This window comes from Fundulus heteroclitus, chromosome 20, assembly GCF_011125445.2.
Source record: "Fundulus heteroclitus isolate FHET01 chromosome 20, MU-UCD_Fhet_4.1, whole genome shotgun sequence".
Classification (NCBI taxonomy): Eukaryota; Metazoa; Chordata; class Actinopteri; order Cyprinodontiformes; family Fundulidae; genus Fundulus; species Fundulus heteroclitus.
Genome location: NC_046380.1, coordinates 17,647,087 through 17,672,967, shown reverse-complemented (window position 1 = coordinate 17,672,967; position 25,881 = coordinate 17,647,087). Strand labels below are relative to the sequence as shown.

Below are 25,881 nucleotides of genomic sequence, written 5' to 3'. Positions count from 1 at the left end.
AGTTTATTTGATTGTCAGAAGTTGTGTTTTTGCTCTGCTTAGATTGTTATGCCCAATTATTTCCCCTAGGTGCTCTAGCACAAGGGTGAGGCTCAACAAAACTGCAGTGGACACCGGTTTTACAGCTTCACTATTGTGTTATATCACTGTTCATATAGACAACATTGACCATTAAATGATTGAGTTACAATCTAGTCAACATAAACATCTTTATTTGAAGCAAAAATATTTTTTACCTAATATTATTGCAATAGAACACCTACATAGCAACATGTTTTTGTGTGCTTATTTGCTCTCAGTCCAAATGTTCTATTTTGGAAAAACAAAGCGGAAATAAAACAGTTTTTTTTCTTTTGTCGTCCGATTTATCGATTAATCGATTTTTAAAGTAATTGTTAGTTGCAGCCCTAGTCTTGACCCACTTCAGGAACCATGTCACTTTTACTTCACATAAGTTGAGTATGTGGTTGAGTAGAATGAGGAGTGAACTAGGCAGTATGCACAAAATCAAAATCTGCCCAGATTTGGCTAGACTCTTTGATCTTGCAACAATCTGACAATTAGTGTTGAAGATTATAGAGTCCTGTGCCTTCTTTAGAAATAATCTCAGTGGACTCACGATTTTACAGAACAAAATAGCCACACCCCATGTAATTTGTCTTAGTTTAGCTGACAAATTTAAACAATTACAATTGTAATTGTGTTCACACTTGACAAGTCAAGTGTAAAAAATTGGGACAATTAATATCCGAGTTGTGTCCTATTGTTATGAAATGTTTCCGTTAGAGTTGATTTAAATGTCTAAACTAATCTAAAAACAAAGAAGTGGCATCCATCTTAAAGCTGTTAACCTACCCACACTCTAAGGGGTTCTTAATTTTTCTACAAACCCATTGCAATAAGAAATCTCCCAGCTACAGGTATGATATCAACTAATAATCTCAATGAAAATTATGCAAACTATCCCTTTAAATTCTTCCTAGTGAGAGCCGGAGTTGTATGCAGAATACAGAAGTGCCCGTCTTCTGATGCTAGTTGCTGCTAGCAGGTAGCTGCTAGCTGCCAGTTAGACATTTATGATGATCAACGGAGGGGAATTTTTCAATTTGTTACAAAATACAAAATCAGGCTTTTGACATATTTCTAATAACAAAGCCACATCTAATCAATTGTTTATCAAACAGAGGTTCAACAAGCTAAAAAGGCTAGCATGACTGACAGTAAGCTAAACAACCAACAGTAACATAACTAGCTAACATTAGCTTGTACAGCTTCAAGATAATGCTACTTAAACAAAACTGGGGTGGAATACAATTGAAAAGGGCTGATATTAAGAAACATCACTTTGATATTTTCATTTATTTCAGCTTGTGTATAAATCCTTTAAATCATTAGTACCGCTAACAAGTATGTTTGTTGAAAAACAGCCTGCGGTCTCTCTTGACTTTTAGCAGACAGCGACAACCCAGGCTGAAGGTAAAATCCATTGTCTAGTAAAACCATTATACAACATACTTACAAGTGTCATTTTACGGCTCAAACAAGCAAGATGTGATGTGTTTTTCAAATTGGATTAAGGGGATTTTCTGGACTAAGAGCCAATTGTTTTGAATTGAAATCAAACCAAACTAAGATTGTCTACTGTTGGTAACACCTAAACAATGGACATCAAGCTTCCCAATGTGCTTATTTATTATATTTTGGTCAAAATTATCTGATTTCAGCTTAATAGAAATTCTGCCCAGGTCCCCCGTTGTAAAGGAGATCTTGATTTAAGTGGGGTTTTCATCTGGTTAAATGAAGGAAAATGATTTCTATCTTTATTAGAGTTTAGGATCAGAACACTTATTGTTGCAGATTACATGTATGGTCAACATAAGTAGCGACATACAGAGAAGAACAGGATGTTTTAATATTTTGTCATGAAACTGTGAAAAGTGAATCTCACCTGGCCAGGCATAGAAGGAGGGGGAGGCCAAAAGTAGGGATTGTTAAAGCGAGGTTCAGCCATCCTGAAAGAAAAACACAACAGATTACAAAAAGAACGACTTCAGGAGAACGCCCTCTATAAAATGTTAAATCGTGCATTTTTGTAGCCACTGTTGTCTGGCAGGGATTTCTAACTGTTTGGGCTTAAGCTGTGTTGACTGTATTTTCTGTTACTTCTTTTTAAGAAGCAGTAGCTAACCGTTTGATGCAATAATCAGCCTTGCAATCACATAGTTTCAAGGATATTCTGTATAGTGGCTTGTTTGACCAAGCCTTTCATGCAATTTTTTCAGTCAGATATGTTACAACAGCTAATAGGGTGGATGTTTGTAAGCCAGCAGCATTTTTCTAAGAATTCACAATACCAAATCTGCACGATGAGCGAGCCACCTTTCAGACAGAGTCCCTTCAGGTTTCAAAAATTTGTTAAACAGTTATCAGAAAAGAAATGAGCTAGAATCACGTAGACCCTAATCTGTTAATTTCTGTCTCCTTCTTGAAACAAGGGGCCCAGACTGCTTAGGAGTGAAGAGAAAACATTGGTAGAGGGTTTTCTAAGGCAGCAAATCCAACAACAGTCTCCGGAGTGAGAAGCTACAAAAGCTTCCAAACAAGGAGCATCTTCAACACATCTAATAAATTGATAATGTGCAAGATTTATTTGTAAGAGTAAACCCTATTTTCTTTTGTCTTAAACTGCAATGGCAACAACAAGAAATGCCTACAATTTAACTCTGATTTTGATGATGAAGCACAAAAACTGATAAGGCTTCTGTTAGACATTTAAGTTTACCTTGACGGCAGAAAAGGTTTCTGTTTTAAATGCAGAACGAGACACTTACATTTCAAGTTGTGCTCTGAAGGCCTTTCTTTCCATAAGTTCTCTTTTCCGCCCCTCCTGAGGATCTTTCTAAAACATTTTGCCTTGCATGCTTTGGCACACAGCACCATTCCTAAGTCTGTTTGGCTTAGCAGAAGCATAACAAAGTCCACATCTGCAAGCCAAGAGAAACAAAACCGATACATCTAGCGGTACGAGCGTACAATGTACCGCCCCAAAAACTTTCTATAACGATGGAGACTTCTGCCTCAGGGGAGCTTTTCTGCTTTTATACATCTGTGTGTTGCTTTTTGAACTAGCATGAAATCGCAGTGAGGGTTTCAGTACAAAAGAAGGAGAAGGATTTTCTGCGTTATTACTACTTAATTAAAGTTTTTAGGGCAATCATGAGTCATTTTCTTTTTGTTTTCTTTTGTTTTGCATCCAGTGTTGCTAATTCTGAAACTGAGCTTCACGGGGTATATTTGTATTTTTCATTTATTTTCACTTAATCAGAAATTGAATTGCTTAATCAGTGTGTCACTACACAGAAATGTCAAAAGAACAGAATGCAATCCAGTCTGTTAATAATAATTTTATAATCATTAAGTCAATAACTTTAATATTTAGCCTTACTAATATTTTGCACGTCTTACACTCAGGCATGCCACTTAATTTACTTTATGACTAACTGATGAACTGCACCACTCAGACAAAAATCCCTTTATAGTCCCTCAGAGGGGAACTCTCTACATTTAACCCATTGCTTAGGGATATATTTAGGGAGCAGGGCTGCCGACACTGAGCGGCGCTTGCTCAGGGACCCAGAGTGGACAGAGTTTCGAACTGCCAACCTTTGAGGCCTCTCCGAGACACAAATGCCGAGCTTCCTAACCACTGGGCCACCACTCCCACTCAACACAAGAAATAACACAATGACCTTCCGAAAATATTTATCACAGTGACTTACATGAGTATCCCTTAAACGTACTTCACATTTCTTTGACGTTATAACCATTAAAGTCACTGTGCGTTGTTGGGATTTTAAAGGACAGATTAACAGAAAATAAAATGGAAGGATACATTTTTTCACATATACAAATTCTGAAAATATTTGGCATGTTCTTGCATGTAACCCCCTTTATTCTGATATCCCTAAATAAAACCAAGTGCAACCAATGGCCCTCAGAATCCAGAGTCCACCTGTGCATAACTTCATCTTAGCATGAATCCAGCTGTGCTGTGAAGGCCTCAAAGCTTTGCTGAAGTCAGTCAACTATCATCTTCATGAAGAACAAGGTGCATTTAGACAGTTGTGGAGCTGGGTTAGCTTACAAAGGGATATCCCAAACTGTGACGAGTGGAAAAAAAACATGTGTGGAGAAAATTGCTGCTGCACATTATCATGAACACGCCATCCCTCCTGTGAAACATGCTGGGGACAGCACCAGGCTCTGGGGATGCTTTTGTTTAGCATGGACTGTCGAGCTGGTCACAGCTGACTGGAAGATGGATGAATGCTAAATAGAGGGTGATTTAGTATTAGGGTGCATTTTGTATGCACTTTGGGCATTCAAAATCACAAATAAAGCTAAGTCTAAGTTAGGGAGGGAAACCTGTTCAGAGGTCCAGCAGGTAAACAACTGTACACACCCCACCACAACTACTATGGGTTAGTTTGGATCAAAGCATATTTGTGCTGGAATGGGGCAGTCAAAGTCCAGACCTTCATCTAAAATAAGAATTTGTAGAAATCCTTGAAAGTTGTTTTTCATAGATGCTCTCTATGGTATTTGAATGAGCTTGAACTGCAAAGATTGTGCAAGACGTTCAGGCTCCAGATGAGCAAAGTCTGAATATGAAAACTCCTTGAACCTTTCTGAATTTTTATGTATACATTTTGAAATCTATGTGTCATTGTCTTTCCACTTCATAATTTTGAACCATTCTATGTTGGTCAACTACATAAAAATCCTAAGAATATAAATTGAATTTTGTGGTCATGCATGATGTGAAACATCAAGAGGCATGAATACTTGTGCAAAGTGACATGTAATTCACACATGCACAATCCCCGACATCTATTTTTCACATTGGAAGGAAATGTGGGGGTCATCATCTTGCCTAAAAGGGCTCAGAGCTGGAATCAAACTAACAACTGTTCAGCCACAGCTCTCCTCATAATATGTGTTTACTATTAATTGTGTTAATAGCAGAATGGGATTAAAGTTGTTCTGAGTGCTGTGACGACATGTACACTGACAGAAAAACTTTTATCACAGTTACTGACTGCAAATATTGAAGCAATGTCCACAGCAACGCCTGTATTAACAACTATAGGGCATTCAATAATTGTCTGCCATGATGGAAAATAGTCAATAAACCAGTTTTGACCAAAACCTCTAAAGCAAAGGCTCATGGGAGCTTTAAACTGCTAATTCTCCTTTTAAAGAGTCCTCCTACAATATTATCAACAATAAAAGTATTTATCATTTACTTATGAAATAATATGATCTTTTCTGCTTTTTGTGTTTAAATATTACAGGTGATTTTATCACACATGTTCAGCTACATGTAAGGGTCTCCACATCCCACATTAATGTGTTTGGGTTGCAAAGAAAGCACCAACGGTTCCACAAAACTCCAACAACTCGCAGGTTTGAAGAAAAATCTCCTCTTTGTGCATATTTTCATTTATCGTTGCAAATTTTAAGTATTTTCAGAATTTGATAGATTACATTAGCCTAACTAAATGACTATGAGAACGTAATCAGTATATGATAGTATGGGCACAGCTATATTTTGTAATCTTTTAGGAGGTATACTTGGTGTATGGTAATAAAACTACTTCACCAAATATGACTGTCAACTGCACTACATCCGTTGTACTGTATAGATAAAAGTAAATCTTCTAATGAGTAAAATCTGCAAAAATATAAAAGTACTTGTAATATTGACACACACACACAATTATATATATATATATATATATATATATATACACACACCTTTATAATACAGTACTACTAAATAGTATTATTTGTGTGTGTTATGGAAGAAGCAAAAAAATGCCCCCAGTGTAGTGGAGGGGTTAGGTGTTAAGTTTATGGGATGGAAAATGTTTTTACACCTTTTCTGGACTTTAAAATAACAATCAACTTGATTGGAGGGAAGAATGTAAAAGATTTAAAAGTGGCAATAACCTGGTTTGCATGAGTCCACACCCTTAAATTAATACAACATTGACGCACTTTTTTAATTCAATACTAGAGTTCAGACTCATTTAGTTCAGCCCTGCCTTAAATTGTAGAGATTATTAACCACAAATAAAGCTCAGCATTTCCGACAGGATTTCTTTTACATTTGCTTATCTGGATACGTTACTTGATGCCATCATTTCCAGAGAGGCAACAAAACGTATCTCAGTGCACAAAGGTATGAGTCAGGGGATGAGTCAAAGTAAAAAACACACGATTTTTGTCTACACAGCACAGCACAGTGAGGGCCGTCATCGGTGACTGGAGAAAATATCCAACAATAGTCACATTTTGGAAACTGCATATTTCTCCATAATTGATGAATGGCAAAATCCGGGGCCTGGCTAAAATCTCCCAGAATCTGTGGGAGATTGTGTTATGGTCTGCCGAAACCAAACTGGAACCTTTCAACGGCGGTTCTTTAAAGGTTTGTTAGGCACTAAAACAAGAAAGCCACATCAATTGTGAGACATGGTAGTGGCAGCACCATGCTGTGGGGCTACATTTCCTCTAATATGACATTTTTTTGGGTTGTATAGAGCAGACAGTGTTGACGCAAAGCCTTTCGGTATCTTCTAGAAAGCTGAAGATAAAGATGGGTTTTATTTTTCACCATCATTGTGAGTTTAATCATACGACAAAGATACGTTTATTTTTTTTAATTGGCTTTGCCAGCTCAGAGATAAATCTGTGAGACAAGAGAAGTTTCCCAGGCTGCCTGACTTTAACAAGGCAAAGTGGGCATTTATTTCCAACACCAGATGTGAGATGTTGAGTCCTACCTGAGATGACCAAGTGCTGAAATTGGATTCAAAAGGTACTTCAACAAAATCTAAATTTAAAGACGTGCACACTAATGCAAGCAGGTTATTGTGGGTCTACCTATTTTATTTTATCCTTTACCCCTAATGCTTTCTTTCTCAGTCTGACCGAACAGCACATATGTTGCATTTCAAGTGAAACATGCTTTATTTATATTAACTAACCCCTTGGTATTTTAACAGGGGTGTCTTATATCCTCTGTAGCTGATCTACCCTATCACTTATCATGCAGACAGAAAACTATAGCTTCTTACTGCAGCTTTCTAAACCAGTGGGGTTGTTTTTTTTTAGAAGAAGAAAAAAAAAAGTTAGAAGGAACTTAAACCCGTTATTACATCCTTAGGCATAAACAAAACCAAGCTGATATTCAGATTTTGCACCGCTTTTAACCAGCTCCGACTGTTGAGTTTTCTCCCCACAAGAGAAGCAATCCTGCAGCGCCTCGGTCTGTCCGCCGCCTCTCCCACATTCTCAGACAGTTTATTAAAAAAAATCAGACAAAAGGAAAACAAAAATGGCAGCCCCGTCTTATTTTTATAACCAGCGGACGCCATATTCTGCAGAAAGGACTATTGCAACGCGGATAACCCACCGAGAGGGGGGTCATTAAAGGCCGACGCGACGCCAATGCATGCAGCAAATCTGCATAAAGCGTCAGGATGATTGTTTACTTTGATTTGCAGGTTTGAATAGCCCGGCTTGGTGAGAGAGAGGGGGGAAAAAAAACCACACACATACACACACACACACACACTTCCTACAGCCATCAGCGTGGCTTTTCCACAGCGCCGAGCTGAGCCATAAATCCGATGATCAGGAGAGCTTTTATTTGCACACCATTTATTAGCATTTAAGCAACGCAAATGCTCCTTTTTTTTATATATATAAATATATATAAAACTGTCCCAAGTTCTGCGTGACTTTTAAGAGAAGAGCGGCGGCTCCGAGCGAGGAAGGAAGACGGCGGAGAAAAGATGCGGATAATTTGCGCGGAGAGAGGCCAACATACCTGCGCCAGCGAGCGGAGAAGAGGCAGAAATCTCTAACGGAGCAGGACTCCCTTTTTCTGCCTGCTTTTCAGCCACACTTCAAGCCTTCCGGGTCGCCTGCTGTTCACTTCTGGGTGCTACAGGCGAGATGCTGCTCAGAGCAAAGACAGAGAAAAGGAGAGAGTGGGGGGGGGAGGAAAAAAAAATCCAATAACGCTGATTTTTAACCCATTTTCTGGCTCATGTTTTTTTTTTTTTTTTTTTACCCGATGCCGTCTCCGCGCAGATGTGCGTGTGTTTGCGCCGCCGCGCCAGTAAATGCGAGCGCATGAATTAAAGGGGGGGTTTGCATTTAATAAGACCTTCCTGTAGGTGACTGCTGTGGGAATAATAATAATAATAATGTATTCTAATGTGACTCACTTTTTCCTCGCCACATGTTAAATAAAAAGCATCGCAACACTCATTGCAGACACATTATTTATAGAGCAGGAGACTAAAAAGTGAATGCATCTATGTTACATTTTCAGTGTATTGTCCCAAAGATGCGTGCCTGTTGGAGATAATGTGCATTAAATATGAAATATGATGTGTAATCCTGTGCACAGGCTGATAATGTGATCTGTGCTTGGTTCATCAGGAGAGGGCACTGCTGCTACAGGCAGAGCCACAGAGCCTCGGCTGTGGGTCCACATGACCCATCACTGCAGCTGGAAACAAGGGGGATATTTACATATGGGGCTGTTGATTGTTTTGGCTTTCAGCGTATTTTATTACAGTGTTCTGATCGAGTCTTAGCTGTTTTAGAAAAGCCTTAATTGCACTAGAGCCTTGTTTTGGTGAGGGATGATAAATTGTACTGTTGCAAATCCTACCGGTGACCTTTTATAATGTAATGCGATCAAAAACAGAAGACATGGCAAGTTTATTTGCGTAGCACAAATCAGTAACAAGACCATTCAAAGTGCAGAGAAGAACAAGAAACACACAGCACATGTAAGAAACTCTTGCTTGACATAAAGTATTTCAGCAAAGACTAAAAAAGCGTTTAAAGACATTTTAAATATCTTAATAAAAAAAGAACAAGCACAGCATATTTATCAGAAAAAATATTTTGAATATGTTGAAAAGCCAAACAGTGCAGAAAAAAAAATCTGAAAATAAAACAATGTTTTATAATTTTAGTTTAAACAAGACCCTAAAACGCTTCTAGAAATACTGACAAAAAACCACAACTACCACAGGAGAGCTTTGATTAAAAATGTTTGTATTATTGTGTTTTCTGGAATTTCAGTGTTTTGGGTAGTGTTGTTATACTTCCCATTAAAAGCTCTTCCAAAAGTGGACATACTCTGTCATTTACTTTTGTTACAAGCATTTATATATTGCAGCACTTTACAAAGTGAAATTCAATCAAATCATAGACAAATTGGTCAAAAAGTTTTCTATCTAAAGAAACCCACCAGATTGCATCAAGCCTTGACAAGCAGCATTCACTCCTCCTGAAAGAGCGTAGAGCCACAGTGGACAGTCGTCTGCATTGTTGATGGCTTTGCAGCAATCCCTACTGAGCATGCATGAAGCGACAGTGGAGAGGAAAACTCCCCTTTAACAGGGAGGAAAACCTCCCGCAGAACCAGGCTCAGTGAGCGGTTCTGAGCGTTCTGAGCCTGGTTCTGCCTCGATCGACTGGGGGTTAGAGAAGACAGAGCAGAGACACAAAAAGAGTACAGAAGCAGTGATCCAGGAACACTTTCCATGTTAGAGAGAGTAATGGCAGACTATCTGCCCCCAACAGGGTCATATAAACACTTTGCTATACCCAGGGCAACAACATTCAAGGGCCCCATCATCACAACCCCAAGATCACCATTATCTGGGAAAATAGAGAATTGACATCTGGTGGGGCCAGGCCCTAAATGGCCCCAAGTGAAGAGACGCCACAGCAAAACACATCAGCATCTGTATAATCTGGTCAAATTTACCCACTTTATTAAGAGTAAATGGCCTCCATTTTCACAAAAAATAAATAAGCAACCACTTTTAAACCACGGAAGCTAACTTAACAAAACAGTCAGCAACTTTAAGGGAAGAGAAGAAATTAGATGGTTTACGTTTTCAGCGTTTCTAATGTCCTTTTTTAATTTTCGTTTTGCGCTCCCACTTAGCTTCTCTGTCTGAATTTTCTGCGCTGCATTGTGGTGCTTGACGTCACACAACCCACTAAGTGCACATTGATTGGCGTCACCTTTTACCCGGCTCATTAGGACGGACTGACCAATAAAGAGGCCTCATGTCTCACATTCATAGTGACTGGCAGCGTCTCTCAGCACCGTCTGTACAGCACAAGGGCTCCGACAGACAATTTACACATGAAGTGGCAGATAACCAGATATTTTGCTTGTGCCTTCATTGCCCTGGGCCCTTTAGAGACTGTGGGCCTCTGGCCAATTGCCCAGTTGCCCATATGGTTAATCCGGCCCAGGCCCCCAACGATGGTGTAACAGCTAAACAGAACGCCAGGCCAGATGTATCTATAGTAGGAGAATCCAGCAGAGTAAGCCTACAGCAGCATAACTACAGAGATGGCTCAGGATAATCTAAGCTTTTTTAAAAAGGAAAGTTTTAAGTCAAGTCTTAAAAGTAAACAGGGTGAGGAGCCTAAACTAAAAGATTTGCCTCCCATTCTACTTTTATAAACTCTAAGAAACCACCAGTGGACCTGCACTCTCAGAGCAAAGTGCTCTGTTTGGAAAATATGGATCAATCTGATATCTGGTAGATGATGGAGCTTGATTAGCTTTACATGTGAAAAAGAGAAATTTAAATTCTATTCTTAATTTGACAGTAAACCAAAAAAGGGAAGCTAAAATAGGAGAAATATAATCTCTTTTATTAATTTTAATCAGAACTCTTGGTGCAGCATTTTGGATTAGCTAAAGGCTTTGAACTGAATGTTGTGGACTTCCTGATAGTAAAGAATTACAATAGCCAATTGTCATCACCCTTGTCTTAACTCCCTCCACAGATTCTCTATTAAGATCCAATCAGGACTCTGGCTGGGGCCACTTCCAAAAACATATTACTTTCAGTATAATGAACCCACATAATCTAGAGACCTGGTAATTCAGTTGACAAAGAAATAAACATTTTAAAAGGTTTATTGAATGAACTGGTGTTGCTGGAACAGGAACTGACAAGAGCGCACACTGGAACCACTGTGGGAAAGAAAGCTGGGTTAGTGGCCGAGAACAACTCAGTGAGACTGTTTTAACGCTGAGTAAAAGCCACTAAGCTTCTCAGATGACAGGAGGTTGCACTGACTCTGATGATTGGGTCCAACGGCTCTGTCTGGGTGATCTGAATCACTGACTGATCCACTGCACGTAGTTTGTTTGCAGGGCAGAGACTAGGTGGGAATCCATAGTCAGGGGTTGGGTCATACACAGTAAGGCAGTCAACAGGCAAAAGTTTCCAGTAGGGATTAGGCAAGAGGTGAATACAGGCTGAGGTGTACAGGCAGGTCCAGAGGGAGGCAGGCTAGGCCAATAGACAGTTCAAGAAGTTGAAGTCCAGATACAGAAGCCAACAGGAGAATCCGACAGAGGCAAGAAAGGAAGGAGAAATCACAGTAACAATTCAGGCCAAGATCAGGCAGGCAATCAAATAACGTTGGATGGTTTACTCACACAAAGGCTTCCAAGAATCTGGCAGTTACAAACTGGGAGAGCCTGGGTGGAGTTGTTGCACTCCTCCCAGGTGCATCGACTCCACTTAATTGGAGCTGCCACAGGTGTAACTGCTCAGACCTTGATTACCTGTGCAGAGCGGGATCAGGAGCAAGCACTGGCATCACCAGACTGCAGAAATAGGATTCACAGGCAGAAACAGACAGAATCATTCAATTTCAGCAAGCAGAAACAATTTGGTTGAATGTAAACCTTTTGTCTGTAGTATTAACTGTATTTGTAAAATGAAAGAAAAATGAGGTGCAGTTAGCATCTTTAGCACATTTTTAGAAATAAAAGCATGTGTGGTCAGACAGCCTGAAATAATACTACCACTTTTTTTCTGCAATAAAAGTTACTTCGTTTTTGGTGTATCTCTCTTGCCATGGTTACCTGGAGAGAAAAAATTGTTGCCTACAGCATAATGCTGCCACTAGCATGGTTTGCTGAGGGGATGTTCTTTGCCCTGATATAACTCTGCTGATAAGCAGCTGTATTTATTATGAGATTTGTTTACTTGCTATTTTGCATTGGACAGCGATTAGAACCACTGGATTTTATTTAGGAGTAAAGGGGTCTGAATACAAAAGCACAGCACAATTTTCAGATTGCATTTTTTTTAAATACAAATAAATTGCTTTATAATTTATCTTTGATTTCACATCACATTGTGTTGGATCATCACAAAAAAAATCAAGAAAATACTTTGAGATTGGTAGTTATCTGAGAAAAAATGGAAATGTTCAAGGTCCATGAATAATATTGCAAGGAACTAAAGCAATTGTGACCAATTCAGCATCATTATCATGTAACCAAAACCTCATAATTTAAATGATGGTAATGATGAAAACATCAGTGCAACAACATCTCCTTTGTCATAACACATTCATGGTGCAAAGCTATTTATTTGCTTTTCTGTAAATCTATTTACCTACTTATTAGTTTCATTGGTGCATTTTTTAAATGTATTTTCTCTTTTTAACCTCAGTAAAGTGTCTGAGCTACAAGAAGAGCTCCATGCAACTTAGCAGCTGAGTTAAAATACCTCTTTATTGTCCTGTTTAGTGTGATCAGAAACTTGCAAGACTGTTTAACAGGTTAGTTTGTTTGATCTATGGTTGTATCTAATCATAGATGTGAGGTAAAACAACCTTAATATGCACCTTTTATTGTTGTTGCTTAGCAGATGCAATAGAGTGTAGATTTACATTCTAATTTTCATAGAAATGCAAAACCAAAAGTGACATCTGTGACAAATCTGTGATCGACAAGGAGGAAATACATTAAAAGAAATACACACATGCCAATACGGGCATCTTTCTGGACACAGTTTCAGTCTTATATGTCTGCATAAGTGAAGAGCAACGAAGTAATTATTCTGATATACACACTCCTGAAACCATGAACACAACCCCCCAACTCCACCCAACAGGTGTTGGTTATGTTATTGCTGGGAGGAGCAAATGTAAGCGATGAAACAATGAAGGATGGTTAGAAAATGGTGTCGCCATGGAGCAAAGAAGCACGTCTGTAAGTTTCTGGTTTCTGGTCAGCTGACTCTGTGTAGGCACACCCATACAACACTTTGGGTATTTAAACAAGGAATTATATTAACACCCAACTTATTTTCCTACATAAATCTTTTTTAAATTAGAGCAAAACACAGTTAACTTCATTACTTCACATTTAGTTTAGCTTTATTTACACACAGTAAGTTCACAAAAATTTTAATCTCACGTTTTATGGAATAGAAAAAGTAAGTCCAATTTAAATTCTGTTGCATACAGTCCAGTTTAATATGATTACATTCAGTACAGCTACTCACTTGATACATTTTTCTTTTTAAGATAAGATAAAAAAAAATACCTTTATTGTCCCACAATGGGAAAATTTGGGGTAAAATAACCACAAAACGACTAGTTCCATGTTGTGAGCTGAAAAGGCAAAAAGACAGACACACACACACACTACTAGTAGTAGATAAAAGAGATAAAAAAAAGTATAAAAAATACATCATAAAATATGGAGCCACTGTCCCAAGCTGCATGCACTGGCGGTGCTCCTTCAAATCGCAAATCACACTGGATTATGAGCCTCTGTGAGCATAGACATTGCCTTGTCACAGGCTTTTAGTAGGTTTTAGGTTTGAAATTTAACTAGGGCACTTTAACACACAAATATGCTCAAGAATCAAGAACCTTTATTGTCACAATGTGTTACCAAGTCGCCATTTTTTTTGAGACAGAGACCAGCTCAGGATGTACCAAAAAGTTCAATCAGTCCCTCTTATAAACATTATGAATTGCTGTGTTGTGGCATGAATTAATCCCTCAACGTTCCTTCAATGATGCAGCCATGCCCACAATAAATTCTGTGCAGTAATCTTCAGACTTAATTTACAGTTGTACAATCAGACATTCCCTGAAAAGATGTGCATTAGGCATTACCAGTTGTGTGTAGCATGCAACAGACCACACAATTTTAAACAAGGGGTGATAGCTCTTACAGCTTTTGGAAAGAAGCTGTTTTTGAGTCCATTAGTTTTTGATTTAATGTTTCAAAAGCGCTTACCTGATGGAAGTGGGTCAGACAGTGCAATGCTCGGGTGGGTGGGATCTGTGGCAATGCGTCTCGCGCTTCTCTGGACTTGTGCAGCATAAACTGTCTCCAGATCTTGTAGACGGCTTCCCACAATCCCCTGCGCTGTCCTCACAACCAGTGTCAAATCATTCCTTTTCTACAGACTTAGACTTAGACTCAACTTTATTTATCCCTTGGGATTGCTCCTTTAGGGAAATTCTGGTTCTAGTAGCTTATACAGAGTACAAACGGCAGAATTAGAGCCATTAAAGATAGAATACAACAGACAATAAAATACAATATAAAAAGAGTGTATATAGTGCAAAAGAGCATAAAAAAGTTGTAATGTCTTGGAATATGATAAATAAATAAATAAAAAATTACCCAAACTATACAGTAGTTAGCATGTGTTATTGCACAGTGAGAGATAGAAAATATTGTGCAACTTTGTTATGCTGAGACATAAAATGCTTTCTATAGTAGCTCTGTAAAAGGTTTTTAACAGTTCAGTGCATTTCAGTTTCCTGAGGAAGAAGAGCCGTTGTTGAGCCTGAGAACTATGACCTCCTTGGTCTTGCTGGTGTTCAGGATGAGGTTGTTCCTGGAGCATCACAGTGTCAGATTGTGGACCTCTTCTCTGTAGTGAGTCTCATTATTGTTGGAAATGAGACCCACTACAGTGGTGTCATCCGCAAACATCACAACCATGTTTGCTCTGATGACTCCACCAAAACCTCAGCTCCTTTTGCATGGACGAGCAGCTCCTCTTCCATGATTCTCCCGTATTTGGGTCCATCTATCTTTCCATGAATTCTGACCGGCTTCACAGTCCCGGGTGAAGAAAAGCATCCCTACAGCATGATGGGGTCACCACCATGGTTTGTAGTTGGGATGGTTCAGAAATGTTGCTTTCCACCACACAAGTAATGGCGAGTCTTCACCATGCTAACTGTATCCCCAACACTCTGAAGCCTCTGTAACCAGAGTTAACCATGAGCATCTAGGCCATTTCGCAGATTATTGCTCTCCTTGCCTAGTCTGTCAGTCTAGGTGTGGGGCCACATCCTGGTAGGTTTGCAGTTGTGGTATAATCATGTGCAATTATGTTTTTAGCACAGTGATCCAGGAGATGCTCAAAACGTAGCCCCAAAATGTGTAAAGTGGTGGTAGCAAGTCAAGTCACCAGTAGCTGGAAGAAAAGGGCTTCTGGGCAACTTCTGAAGCTCAATGGTTGCACCAGATTGCCTCTAGGGCCATCACAGTGAAGCAGGTGAAAGCCGAAAACGTCAAAGTCCACGATCTTAACATGTAATAGGACAAAATGTGAAAAAGTTAAAGCATTATTAAAAAGATTTCAGTGCTGTAATCATCCAATAAAAATCAGCGGAGTTGTGAGATAAAAGGTGTTTAACTAAGTTAACAGATTGCACTGAAACCTTGCTAACTAAACTTGGTGTATGTGATCATAGGAATTTACTATTCACACTCACTAAATATGAAAGGGGGGTGGGGAGTTCACAGAGGTGCAATTGGTAGCACTGCTGCCTTGCACAAAGAAGGTTCCGGGTTTGAACCCCAGTCTGGGGCCTTTCTGCATGGAGTTTCCATGTTTTCCCTGTACATGAATGGTTATAGGTGATGGATAGAATTAATATGAAGGAAATTATTGTTTAAGTCATGAACCAGAACCATGAACCAAAATTAGCCTTCGGGTGTCAACGTGGCATTGATGGCTCAGTTCAAGGAGATATGTTCAGGCTTTCAAATGAAATCTGGTTTGTCCTCTCAAAGAAGCCGATAACTTCTTGATATCACTAAGCCTTCCACAGATATCTGACATGTAAACCTGACCATGTGATACAAGTTACATAAGTTATCAAGAGCCGTTCTGGGTCATTTATGAGTTTAAATTACATTTCAGATTGTCTTTAAATCTGCAAAGTGCATGCTATGTTTTAGAACCTGAAGTTGACCAAAAAGGGCACAAAACAAATGCGACAGGACACCTTTGCCTCATAAAGTAATTTATAATTCATGCCCAGGAGCATTAAAATGCACCATTTGACCCAGCCTTACTGCGTGTTGTGTATTCAACATTTCAGCGTGAACAAACTGAGTGCAGCAGAGTTGCTTGTCGGGCCTCCATCCAGCAGCGTGCCCTTTGTTCACATCGCCAGCTTCTCTTTCACAACAGACACATAAACAAACACCTTGCATCTGTTTGCAGCATGGCTAGTTAGTTGTTCCACTGGTTTTGTTGCCTGCACAAACACAGCCACGCCCTTCAGAAATGCACATACCCTGTCACCTCCACAGGCCAGGTGCAGGAAGGACAGGAGTGGTGGTGGTGGTGGTGGTGGGGGAGGAGGGAAGGCTTGTTATCCCTGGGAGGGTGGAGCAAAAGGGGGAGGTGAGGAAAGCGGATGAAGTATTTGAAGCTTATATTGACATACTGCTCTGCAGGCTCTTGTGAGAACAGGTAAGAGCAAATAAAACCAATGGCAGCTATTTTCTTCTCTTCTATGAATTGATATGTTTTAGAAAGACGTTTTTAAATCTCTTAAAGAACTGAAACATTTACCTTCCAGTTTTGAATTAGTCCGATTGGGCAGTTTTTGGGCTTGTTGACGTATTTGTGTTCAGACACCCTTCAGTCTCTGCATTGTGTCTCTGGATTATTTCTATAATTCTTGCTGAGTCAGGCACACAGCTGAACTTGTCCCTGAGCCTCTTTGTTTTATCCAAACACAGTCGGGTCCAGGGTTCATCAGCGGCGTACGCAATCAAATACTGACCCCAAAACTCTTGGTCATTCAATGATAGGAGCTTATTTTTAACCAACATGATGGAGAAGAAATTTCTCTTTTGCAGATGGATTATTTTTAGCAGGGTTCCTGACATTCCTGAGCTCCTCCTCCCTCAGGCAAAAAGAAAAACCTGTTGGTCCATGTTGGTTGTGTCCTTACAGTCATGGACGGTGTGTTGGACGGAGCGGTGGTGTTGTCTGCCTGTAAGCTGGTCTGCAGTCTCCTCTTCCTGCCGTCTCTGGTTGCGTCCCACAGTCCCGTCAGCTTCTGCTGCTGTTCCCTCTTGATCTTCACAGACTTCCTGGTCACAGGTAAGGACATGACCAGATGCGCCACTCATCCTCGTTAATTCAGCGCCTTTGTAGTTTGTCTTCTCATTCGTTTGTTCATTTTTGTCCTATGAAGGCCTTCCAAGGCCCCATTAAACAAGCTGGCACCTTAAATTTGAAATCTAGCACTTAATTTAACACTAATATCATCAAACTGCTCCCTCATATCTTGATACTATTTTAGATTTGCTTTACTCATACCCTGCAGGTCTGGGTTTTGCTGACCTCCAGTGGTTCTATCCCTCCTCTTGCAGAAGCGATGCTAGCAGAGGCTAGATGTGGTTACAGGTGCAGCAGAGCACATTTATCTCTGACTCCACCCAAAGTGCCGCAGGACATGATCAGACATTAAACCTGCATGAAGCTTTCTAAACAGTTCTCTGGGTTACTTTTGATCCTGGAGAGTCATATCTGTCTGCGGGAGTAATGCTCTTTCCTTTACTTATATAGCAACAGCGATCATCCAGAGGCACTTCACAAGATAAACTGAAAAAGATATCCGGCTAATCAAATTCTACCCACAATAAATGCAAATTAACCAAATAAATTTTAGTCTAGCCATTTAATGAGATCCAGACAGCTACATGTTTAACTCCTTACAACAGGAGTGTCCAAACCTTTTGTCACATTGGCTAAAATTGTCAAAAGTACCCAAAAAGTTTATTGTGAAATGTTTCACCTGCTCCATTCTTTTTTTTTTATTTTTTATCTATTCTCAGCAATAAGAACAGGATTTGGGTTTTTCTTTGAAAACTACGGAAGAGTATTAGGGCCATTCAAAAAAAATAGAAAAAAGGGGAAAAAGGCATTAAAAGTCTATTCAATTCTGCCTTTTTTGTCTCAGAATTTTGAGAATAAAGTCAGAATTGAATAGACTTTTAATGCCTTTTTTTCCCCTTTTTTCTATTTTCTTTCTTTAGCCAATTTTAATAAATTGATGAAAAGCTAAATTTGGTGCACCAAAGTCTGCATTTGAGTAAAAGTCATCAGATAGATGTGGTCCATTTTACTATGAAATTAAAGATAATGTAAAAAAAAAAAATATGGGTATTAAAAGATAAATGCTTTGAGTTTTTTTACTCATCTGTAATAATTTTGCCCTAATTAAAAATAAAAAAGACTCCCTTCAGAGCAAATCATTCCAAAAGCCGGGGGCCACACTTTAGTCACGCTTTACATTTTTCATCAATGAGCCGCTTTCGTCTAGGATCTGTCTGCTAATGTTGATAGAGTTCTGATTTGTAGATGAGATAAAATTACTGATAGTAACATGTTGATGGATGTGAGACAATTTAAATCTCTGCCTTATAAGATCTAAATCTAAAAACCTTCAGGCTGAGTCACTGAGTTTTATATGTGAAATCTAATGCAGCAAAGAACATTATTTTAAAGAATTTACTTTTCATTTTTTGACAGGACTCTAAGCAACATTTTTAATCATATAAATATATATTGTTTGAATCTTTAGTTTTAAACCATCTATCATTTATTTAACCTGTATTTCAAATGTGTATTTGTTATATTTAAACAAATACACATGACAACAGTTTATCTATCTTTCTTTGAGCCTTGGCATTGGAGGTTTTTGTTCAAAGCTACAGAAAAGCACACTCCAGGGGAGATTAACAGCATCTGAAAGTAATTTCTTACCATGTGAAACTGTGCTTTAGTTGGGCTCCACCATAGATTTGCTCAATGAAACGAGGATAAATAGCATCTTTAACAAAGGGACCAAAGACCAGGCTGAAAAAGTTAGGTCTTTGGACCTTATCCCACATTTCAGCACTGATCCAAAAGGCTTCTTCAGCATCTGAACGAGGGTATGGAAGGATGTGCATATTCAACAATAAAAGCGTTTTCAGCAAAAAAAAAAAAAAAAAAAAAAAATGATCATAGGGATTAGAGGAAGTACACATTAGCACAGTGAAATGGGATTTAAATTCTTAACTCCATGATTATAAGCAATATCTAAATATGCGTCTTGAAATTGTAAATGTAGCGCACGTTCTCCCCGCATCTCTCTGTCTGCATCGCTTCCGCCGATTAGATTCTTGGCCAGCAAAGCATCCTCATCTTATCTTAATGTCCCCGCCTGTCCAGGGTCAGCGCTGCTGTGATACAGTCAGTCAACTCAGCACTGATACTCACATTTTCTCAGCTCGGATTCGGTTCTTCCTGCCACCAAATATTACGTGACTTTAATGTAGAGTTCTGATTTGTTAAAATGAAGCTCTGTGCAGCTATTGTCAGTAATACTGAACAGGGACCAGAAGCCCATCAAGATTCAACCACGCAGGCTGGCCTAACACAACTTTTCTGAAGCAAGAAGACAGTTGTGCAACAAAGGGGATATACACCCTGGTCTTATTTCTTTCTACTGAGGCCTTCCTCTTATTCTCATAGACCTGTACGCGTTTTGCTTCTTTCGACTCTTGGCTGTTTTTAAAGTATCCGGTGAGAGCAGCAGAGCTACAACGAACGGCTAACACAGAACACAAACACTAGAAGCGCACATGCGCAGCCAGCAAGCGGAAGCTAACAAAGAGCTAGCAGATGCTAACATAGAGCTAGCAGATGCTAACAAAGAGCTAGCAGACTCTAACAAAGAGCTAGCGGAAGCTAACAAAGAGCTAGCGGAAGCTAACAAGGAACGAGCTCGCACATTGCCATTAGGTGAGAGCTTTAGAATGATTGGCATGTGGGACAACCAAGATGATCCCCTCAGAATTCAAAGCCAAAAGAAGACTGTCAGCTATACCTTTAAATGAATTTAAGGTTTTCAAATGAAATTTCTCCACCAGGTTCATCACTGGACTTCTGTGGTGATCAAGGTTCAACCAGAGAGCACCTCATATAGACTGGTGTGTGTCAAGGAGATGTAGTCTCCTCTCTCTTCTTTAATGGTGTGTACACCAAGCAGTTTGAGGCCTATGCCATGTTTGCCAAACAGCACCTCAGTTCTTTTTTACCTACAGTGATGCCAAGGCAATGGATATCATGGATATTGTCCACTCCTCCAACGCTTACAGCATCAAGAACAGAGTAGACGAGGAGAAAATGCTCAAAACAAACTTGTCTTGATGATGTTCAGATTGAACAATGAAGGAGTTTTGAATATCTCTCTGGCACCAGAGAAGATTAAACTACAGATTTCCAATGATGAATTAAGTCTAGGGTGTATAGAAGAAGCCAGATACCTTCAGGGTCTCACAAAAATGAGTATACTGCTCACATTTGTGTAAATAACTATTATGGGACTTTTTATGGGACAAAGTTGAAGCTGTGACACTTTGATACAACGCAGTCAGTGTACAGCTTCTGCAACAATGTAAATTTGGTCCTTCCTCAGAATAAGTCCACACACACACCTATTTCTGTCTAAAACACTGGCAACAAAGGCGAGAACGCCTCTGAGTGAATGTTTCCTAGAATGTCTCTAAGAAGATGTGAATTAACCTAAACATTTTCAGATTCAGGGTCTCAGTGGGATTCTTGAAGTCTCCCTGCAGGAGTGACTGAGCGACATCATCCGAGAATGATGCCAGCAGCGCCCAATTCTTAAGGAACAATTGGGTGGTTCTGCCACGTCTGCAGGATGAGCCCAGATCAACCAGCGATCTGCGTACCGTAGAATCCAATGTGATACACCAAGAGAAAATGGACCAAGCAAGCTGAAGACAGTTTGATGTCTCAATGTCTACATCTAGAACAAGCAAAGGACTAAGGCTAAGTGGTAGAAAAACGTTATAGTTAGTGTCCCACATTCAGTGGCGCCCAAGGCAGCGTACTAGTTGGGTGGATGACCTCTCCATCCAGTTGCCAGCTAGTGACTCACGGGAAACTAAAGCCTCAAATAGGCAAAAACAGAGACAAACTAGCTAAACCATGCACTAGACCGAGAATACAATACCTATGTACACATTTTTATAAAGTCAAATTTATTTGTGTAAGGCAAATCAATGGGCCTTACAGGAAGAGCAAATACTGGATGTGTGAAAGGGACTGAAAAAGAAAAATGTTTAAAGCTTTTGACAGGGGACCAGTTTCCCCATAAAGAAAACCGACGCCAGGACAGATGTTGGCCAAATATATGTCGAATACAACACACATTCAACAACACAAAGTTAAATTAATCATATGTGCAACATCCATAGATAGTAATGAGTCGCTCAAATAGATGAGAGATACGCTCTTTACCAGAGTCAGTGAATTAGGTTGCAATTTTCTTAAAGATGGAGCTGGAACACTGCAAAAACAGATCTAAAAATAAGTAAAACGTTCTTAAAATTTTTAGTTTTAAAAGTTTTTGTCCTAGATTTGAGCAGGTAAATAAGATTATCTGCCAATGCAATGAGTATTGTGACCCCTAAAATAAGATAATTAGACATTCTGCACTTGAAATAAGATAATGGAGATGAATTGTTCCTACTTTAACTGCAAAAATCTTATTCTATTGGCAAATCATCTTATTTACCTGCTCAAATCAAGGAAAAATACACCAATTTTAAGAACATTTGACTTATTTTTAGTTCCATTTTTGCAGTGAATGTGACGTGTCGAGCTCATTTCTAACCCATGGCATTCAACACTAACTCTGCTGCAGTGTCTCACAAGCGTGTATGTAGGTAATATCTACTAAGTTAGTATCGTACCACAAGGATTATTTTAGACTGCACTAATCAGCTAGAGGAGTAGTCTGTCTGACTAGCGGTTAGCCTTCCACTGCTCTAGGGTCAGGGTCGATTTGTGATGTTTCAATCCACAGCTGAGGTAGTTGTTATGGATGCCTAACCATTTTGTCTCGGGTAGTTTGGGCTTCTTCTGAATCTCTGTCTTGCATTCCCACAGCTTCCCTGAGTTTCCTCCGCGCCTTGAAGTTCTGGCTGACTGAGCTGAACCCATCGGCAGACGTCATAGCCCTGCGGTTCCTGCTCTTCCTCAGCCACACCTATGGAGCGGCGCTGCTCCTGACCACGTTTCTGATAGCCATGGAAACCCTGATCCGAGTGCTGTGGCCTCATGCGGCAGCTGCTGCGGGGACGGCGGACCGTGATGGGGAGGCGGAAGAGGACGGCAGCGTCTCAGAGGAAGGCGACAGCTTGCCACAGGTGGTCGGTTTCTTCTGCTGCCTGTCGCTGTGGATCGCCGTGGCCTTCAGCGTCAGGTGGCATGTGAAGCTGGAGGAAGGGTGGACCGCTGCTTGTTTGGACGCAACAGACTCTCTGGTCAGATGTCTGCCTAACTTTTTCAGTGCCATGCAAAGCGTCACGAATCCCTGCTGGAGCGTGGCCTTCCTAATCCTGCTCGGGCTCTTGCTGTCCGTCAACGCAGTCCAGCAGAGAAGAAACCAGAGCCCTGCGGAACCGAAGAGCATACAGGCCTTGCATAGAGCTACGCCCGCAACCGTCAAGCTAGCGCATCCGGAGATGTTTATGGCAAAGTGTGTCGACAGAGACTGTGTCCTCGTCTCCCATGACTGTTTGCCTGAAAAAAGGGGAAGACAGGAGCTCAAGAGGGCACAGAGACATGTTTTGCTGCCTTTTATCAGAGAGCAGCACATAGATTGTAATCAAACGAGCCGGTGGCAACTGTGGCGTTTTCCGAGCCTGGAGGAGAACGCAACAATAGGTTATTTTAGCATCCTTTGCATTTTCATGCTACCCTTCTACCTGAGCGTGAATATTCTTCTAATCAGGACTATAGACGCTCTGCTGCAGGGTTGCATCAAGTCTTTACATTCATATGCAGCCAACAGGAGAGACTCACCAGCCCCTCGAAGAGTAACACAGGTATAAAAAAAAAACAAAGCAAGACTGATGAGTGTTTGCAACGGAGCCATGAAGAATGACGCCAGTGTACAGATGGCTGTTTTACCTGTTAACACTGCTTTGACAGGAGCGTAAACACACCCTTCCAGGCAGCTATTCCCTTGATGGGAGTAATATTTGGGAAAGGGCAGAAAGGGGTTCAGAGGGGGCAGGTCAGGGCGTGCTTGCAGAGAGACTACAACTACACCTGGCACTTTTTAAACTCCACAGCGCATCGGTTTCCTCAAACGTTTGTCTTTACACAGAACGACAGCTGATGTGAAATTAATCCCGGGGCAAACAGCGTCCTGAAAGGCGTAACTTAAAGTCTGCTGATGGTGCCTGACTCAGTGGGGGCAAACGGATGGAGTTTTTCTTTCTGTTGAGTCATTCAGATTAAGATTACATACGTGTTTCTGTATGTGGTGATTTACAATAGTATTCATGCCTCTTTTTGACATTTGCCTCAATACAACCACAAACCGTATTATAGTTGATTGGAATGATAAGTTACAGACCAACGCAAAGTTCTGCAGATATATGAAGAAAAAATTCAAATGGGGAGTTGTTGTTTTTTAACGTTTTCATCCAATAAAAGTCTGAAAAGTGTGACATGCATCTTTATCCAGCTGTTTTATTCTGATACCCTTAATTAAAATCTGATGCAACCCTCAGAAGTAAATAAAGTGCATACTGGGAACACAGAGACACACAGGACAAACAACCATGCATGCACAAACTCACACCTAAGAGCAATTTGGAGAAACCAATTAACCTAATAAACGTGTTTTGGGACATTGGGAGGAAGCTGGAGTACCCAGAAAGAACTCATGCATGCACAGAGAAAACATGCAAACTCCATGCAGAAAGAACCCAGGTTGGGGTTTATTCTTAAAGGTATGCCCTTTTAAATGCTGTTCATTTGCTAGAGGTGGTAATGAGACTGTTTTGCACCAATGCGTGTTTATTCAAATGGCATTCCCTGTAGACATGATCACCCTACAATAAGAGCAACAAGCAGATTCAGAACCCTCGGTTAAATATTTTGTGCAACTTTTGGACAAATTTAGAAAAATATGGTTTGGTAAGCTACAGGGAACTTTAAAGGAACAATAAATGATGACACCTAGTGTCTAAAATTGGTACTACGCCATGCGACTGACAGTCTAATAAGCCGTTGTTGCTGTGAAGCCTCACTAAATTTGCACTTCCACAGGACAGGTATATGATGTTGTATTTAGTTCTATTTCTGGTCCACTTCTCTTACTGACTTCCATGTTTGCAGGCTGCTGCTCCTTTGCCAAGATAAAATACCAAATGCGGCGCTCTGTTTTGGGAACCCTGGGATCTCTCTAGTATTGGATGAGGAACCAGGAAAACTTGACTAAGACATTGTTGATGGAGACGACCAATAGGGAATGTCACTTCCCTCCCAGGTGATAAATGAGAATGAATTTTGGTTAATTTTGCAGCAGACTCCTTACTTATTGCTCCTTTACGTAAATATTTAAGACCGCAGATACAGTAAATATTAAAAAGTACAAAATTAAGTGTACAAACAAAAAATGTTACATATTTATCATCATATTTTTCAATTAACTCTAAAAACTGTGTCATGAAATAACACATGGAGAAGTGCTGAATTTCTCCATTGTGAGATCAATAAAGACTATCTTATCTTAAAATAACTGTTCATGGTTAAACAAGCAGCTCACCGTCACCTCAAGCTACTTTAACTGAAGTTTTCTCAGTGGAGATTTTAAGCTCCCAAGGTTTATTTGTGATTTATCATGACTGCTGAATGTAGTCTAAGCATGTTTTGTTCCTGTCTGAGGTATAACCCTTGGATCAGGGAAGCTCCCCACCTCATCTGGAACAGAAATCAGTTGTGAAAGGCATCAGCAGAAAGTCCCTTTAACCGTGCTGTGGCACAGCCACTTATCACGAAAATAAACATTTACACCTTCCTGCCCAGTCAAATGTCAGACCTACAGTATTTACAGAGTGTCATTTCTTTCCAAGGTTCCTGAAAAAAACTTTCTTATAGATCTGTAAACTTTTTTAGAGGACAGCTATATTTACAAACAGTTTCAGTCTGGCTTTAAAAAGTATCACAGCACTGAAATTGTGCTTTGTAGGTTTTTTTTTAATTACCTTATAACTCTTAATTGGAGTACCCATGTTTTTCTAAACCGTTTCAATCCAAGTGCTGCATTCAACATTTGATTAAGTTGTTTTATCGAGGCTTTAGCAAAACAGAGGTTATGGTATTTAGGAGATCCCATCTTTCCAATACCAGCTATATTTTTGGTTATTTGTTATTCATTAAATTAGTAAAACAGGGTTACTTTTGTTGTTAGGAATAACTGTGACTTTTCTTTTCAGACGTCATTTTTTTCGTCACCCCTTGTATATTCTTTCTTTCTGACTTGCTGTTTTTTTTCCCCCTGGTTGCCTACTAAAAAAGAACATAAAACTAAAAACAGGTCAAGAAGAAGAACTTGATCCCTCTAAAATGGTCCTAGTTTAGGAGTGGATTAGTTAAACAAACAAGATATCTGTGCCTGAAAGTGTCAGCAGGTTTTTCTCTGCCTAGACAGACAGGGTCGTATATTTGCTCCCAGGATCCTTTGTGCCTCCGTTCGTTATTCTGTTTACCCACATTAACCCTTCTTCCGAACCCTGACCTAACCTAAAAAAGGTTAACCTTTTCCAATCCCTTGATTTAAATGTCCACCCACAGGTCAGGGACG

At 39.9% G+C, this 25,881-nt stretch overlaps 2 protein-coding genes across 5 annotated transcripts in view; one reads left to right on the top strand and one right to left on the bottom strand.

The window, feature by feature from the left end:
- Nucleotides 1-8,472, bottom strand: part of znf362a (zinc finger protein 362a) — a 30,762-nt gene extending 22,290 nt beyond the window's left edge. For 2 of the 3 annotated variants that reach the window (XM_036151398.1, XM_036151400.1), the window contains exons 1-2: nt 7,898-8,135; nt 1,949-2,012 (exon numbers count right to left, since the gene is read on the bottom strand). In XM_036151398.1, the coding sequence (XP_036007291.1) occupies nt 1,949-2,011 (63 nt within the window). In that variant the 5' untranslated portion in view covers nt 2,012; nt 7,898-8,135. The other variant, XM_036151399.1, reaches the window with a different exon arrangement.
- Nucleotides 5,380-23,756, top strand: LOC110366511. Of its 2 annotated transcripts, none has more exons than XM_036151401.1 (3): nt 5,380-5,466; nt 17,154-17,303; nt 22,170-23,756. In XM_036151401.1, the coding sequence occupies exons 1-3, from the start codon at nt 5,409-5,411 to the stop codon at nt 23,114-23,116; spliced, it is 1,155 nt and encodes a 384-aa protein (XP_036007294.1). In that variant the 5' UTR covers nt 5,380-5,408; the 3' UTR covers nt 23,117-23,756. The 2 variants fall into 2 exon arrangements, with proteins under 2 accessions (XP_036007294.1, XP_021163672.2); XM_021307997.2 differs by lacking the exon at nt 5,380-5,466 and adding an exon at nt 16,573-16,664 and having other exon boundaries at nt 22,170-23,755.
- The last annotated feature ends 2,125 nt before the right edge of the window (nt 23,757-25,881 follow it).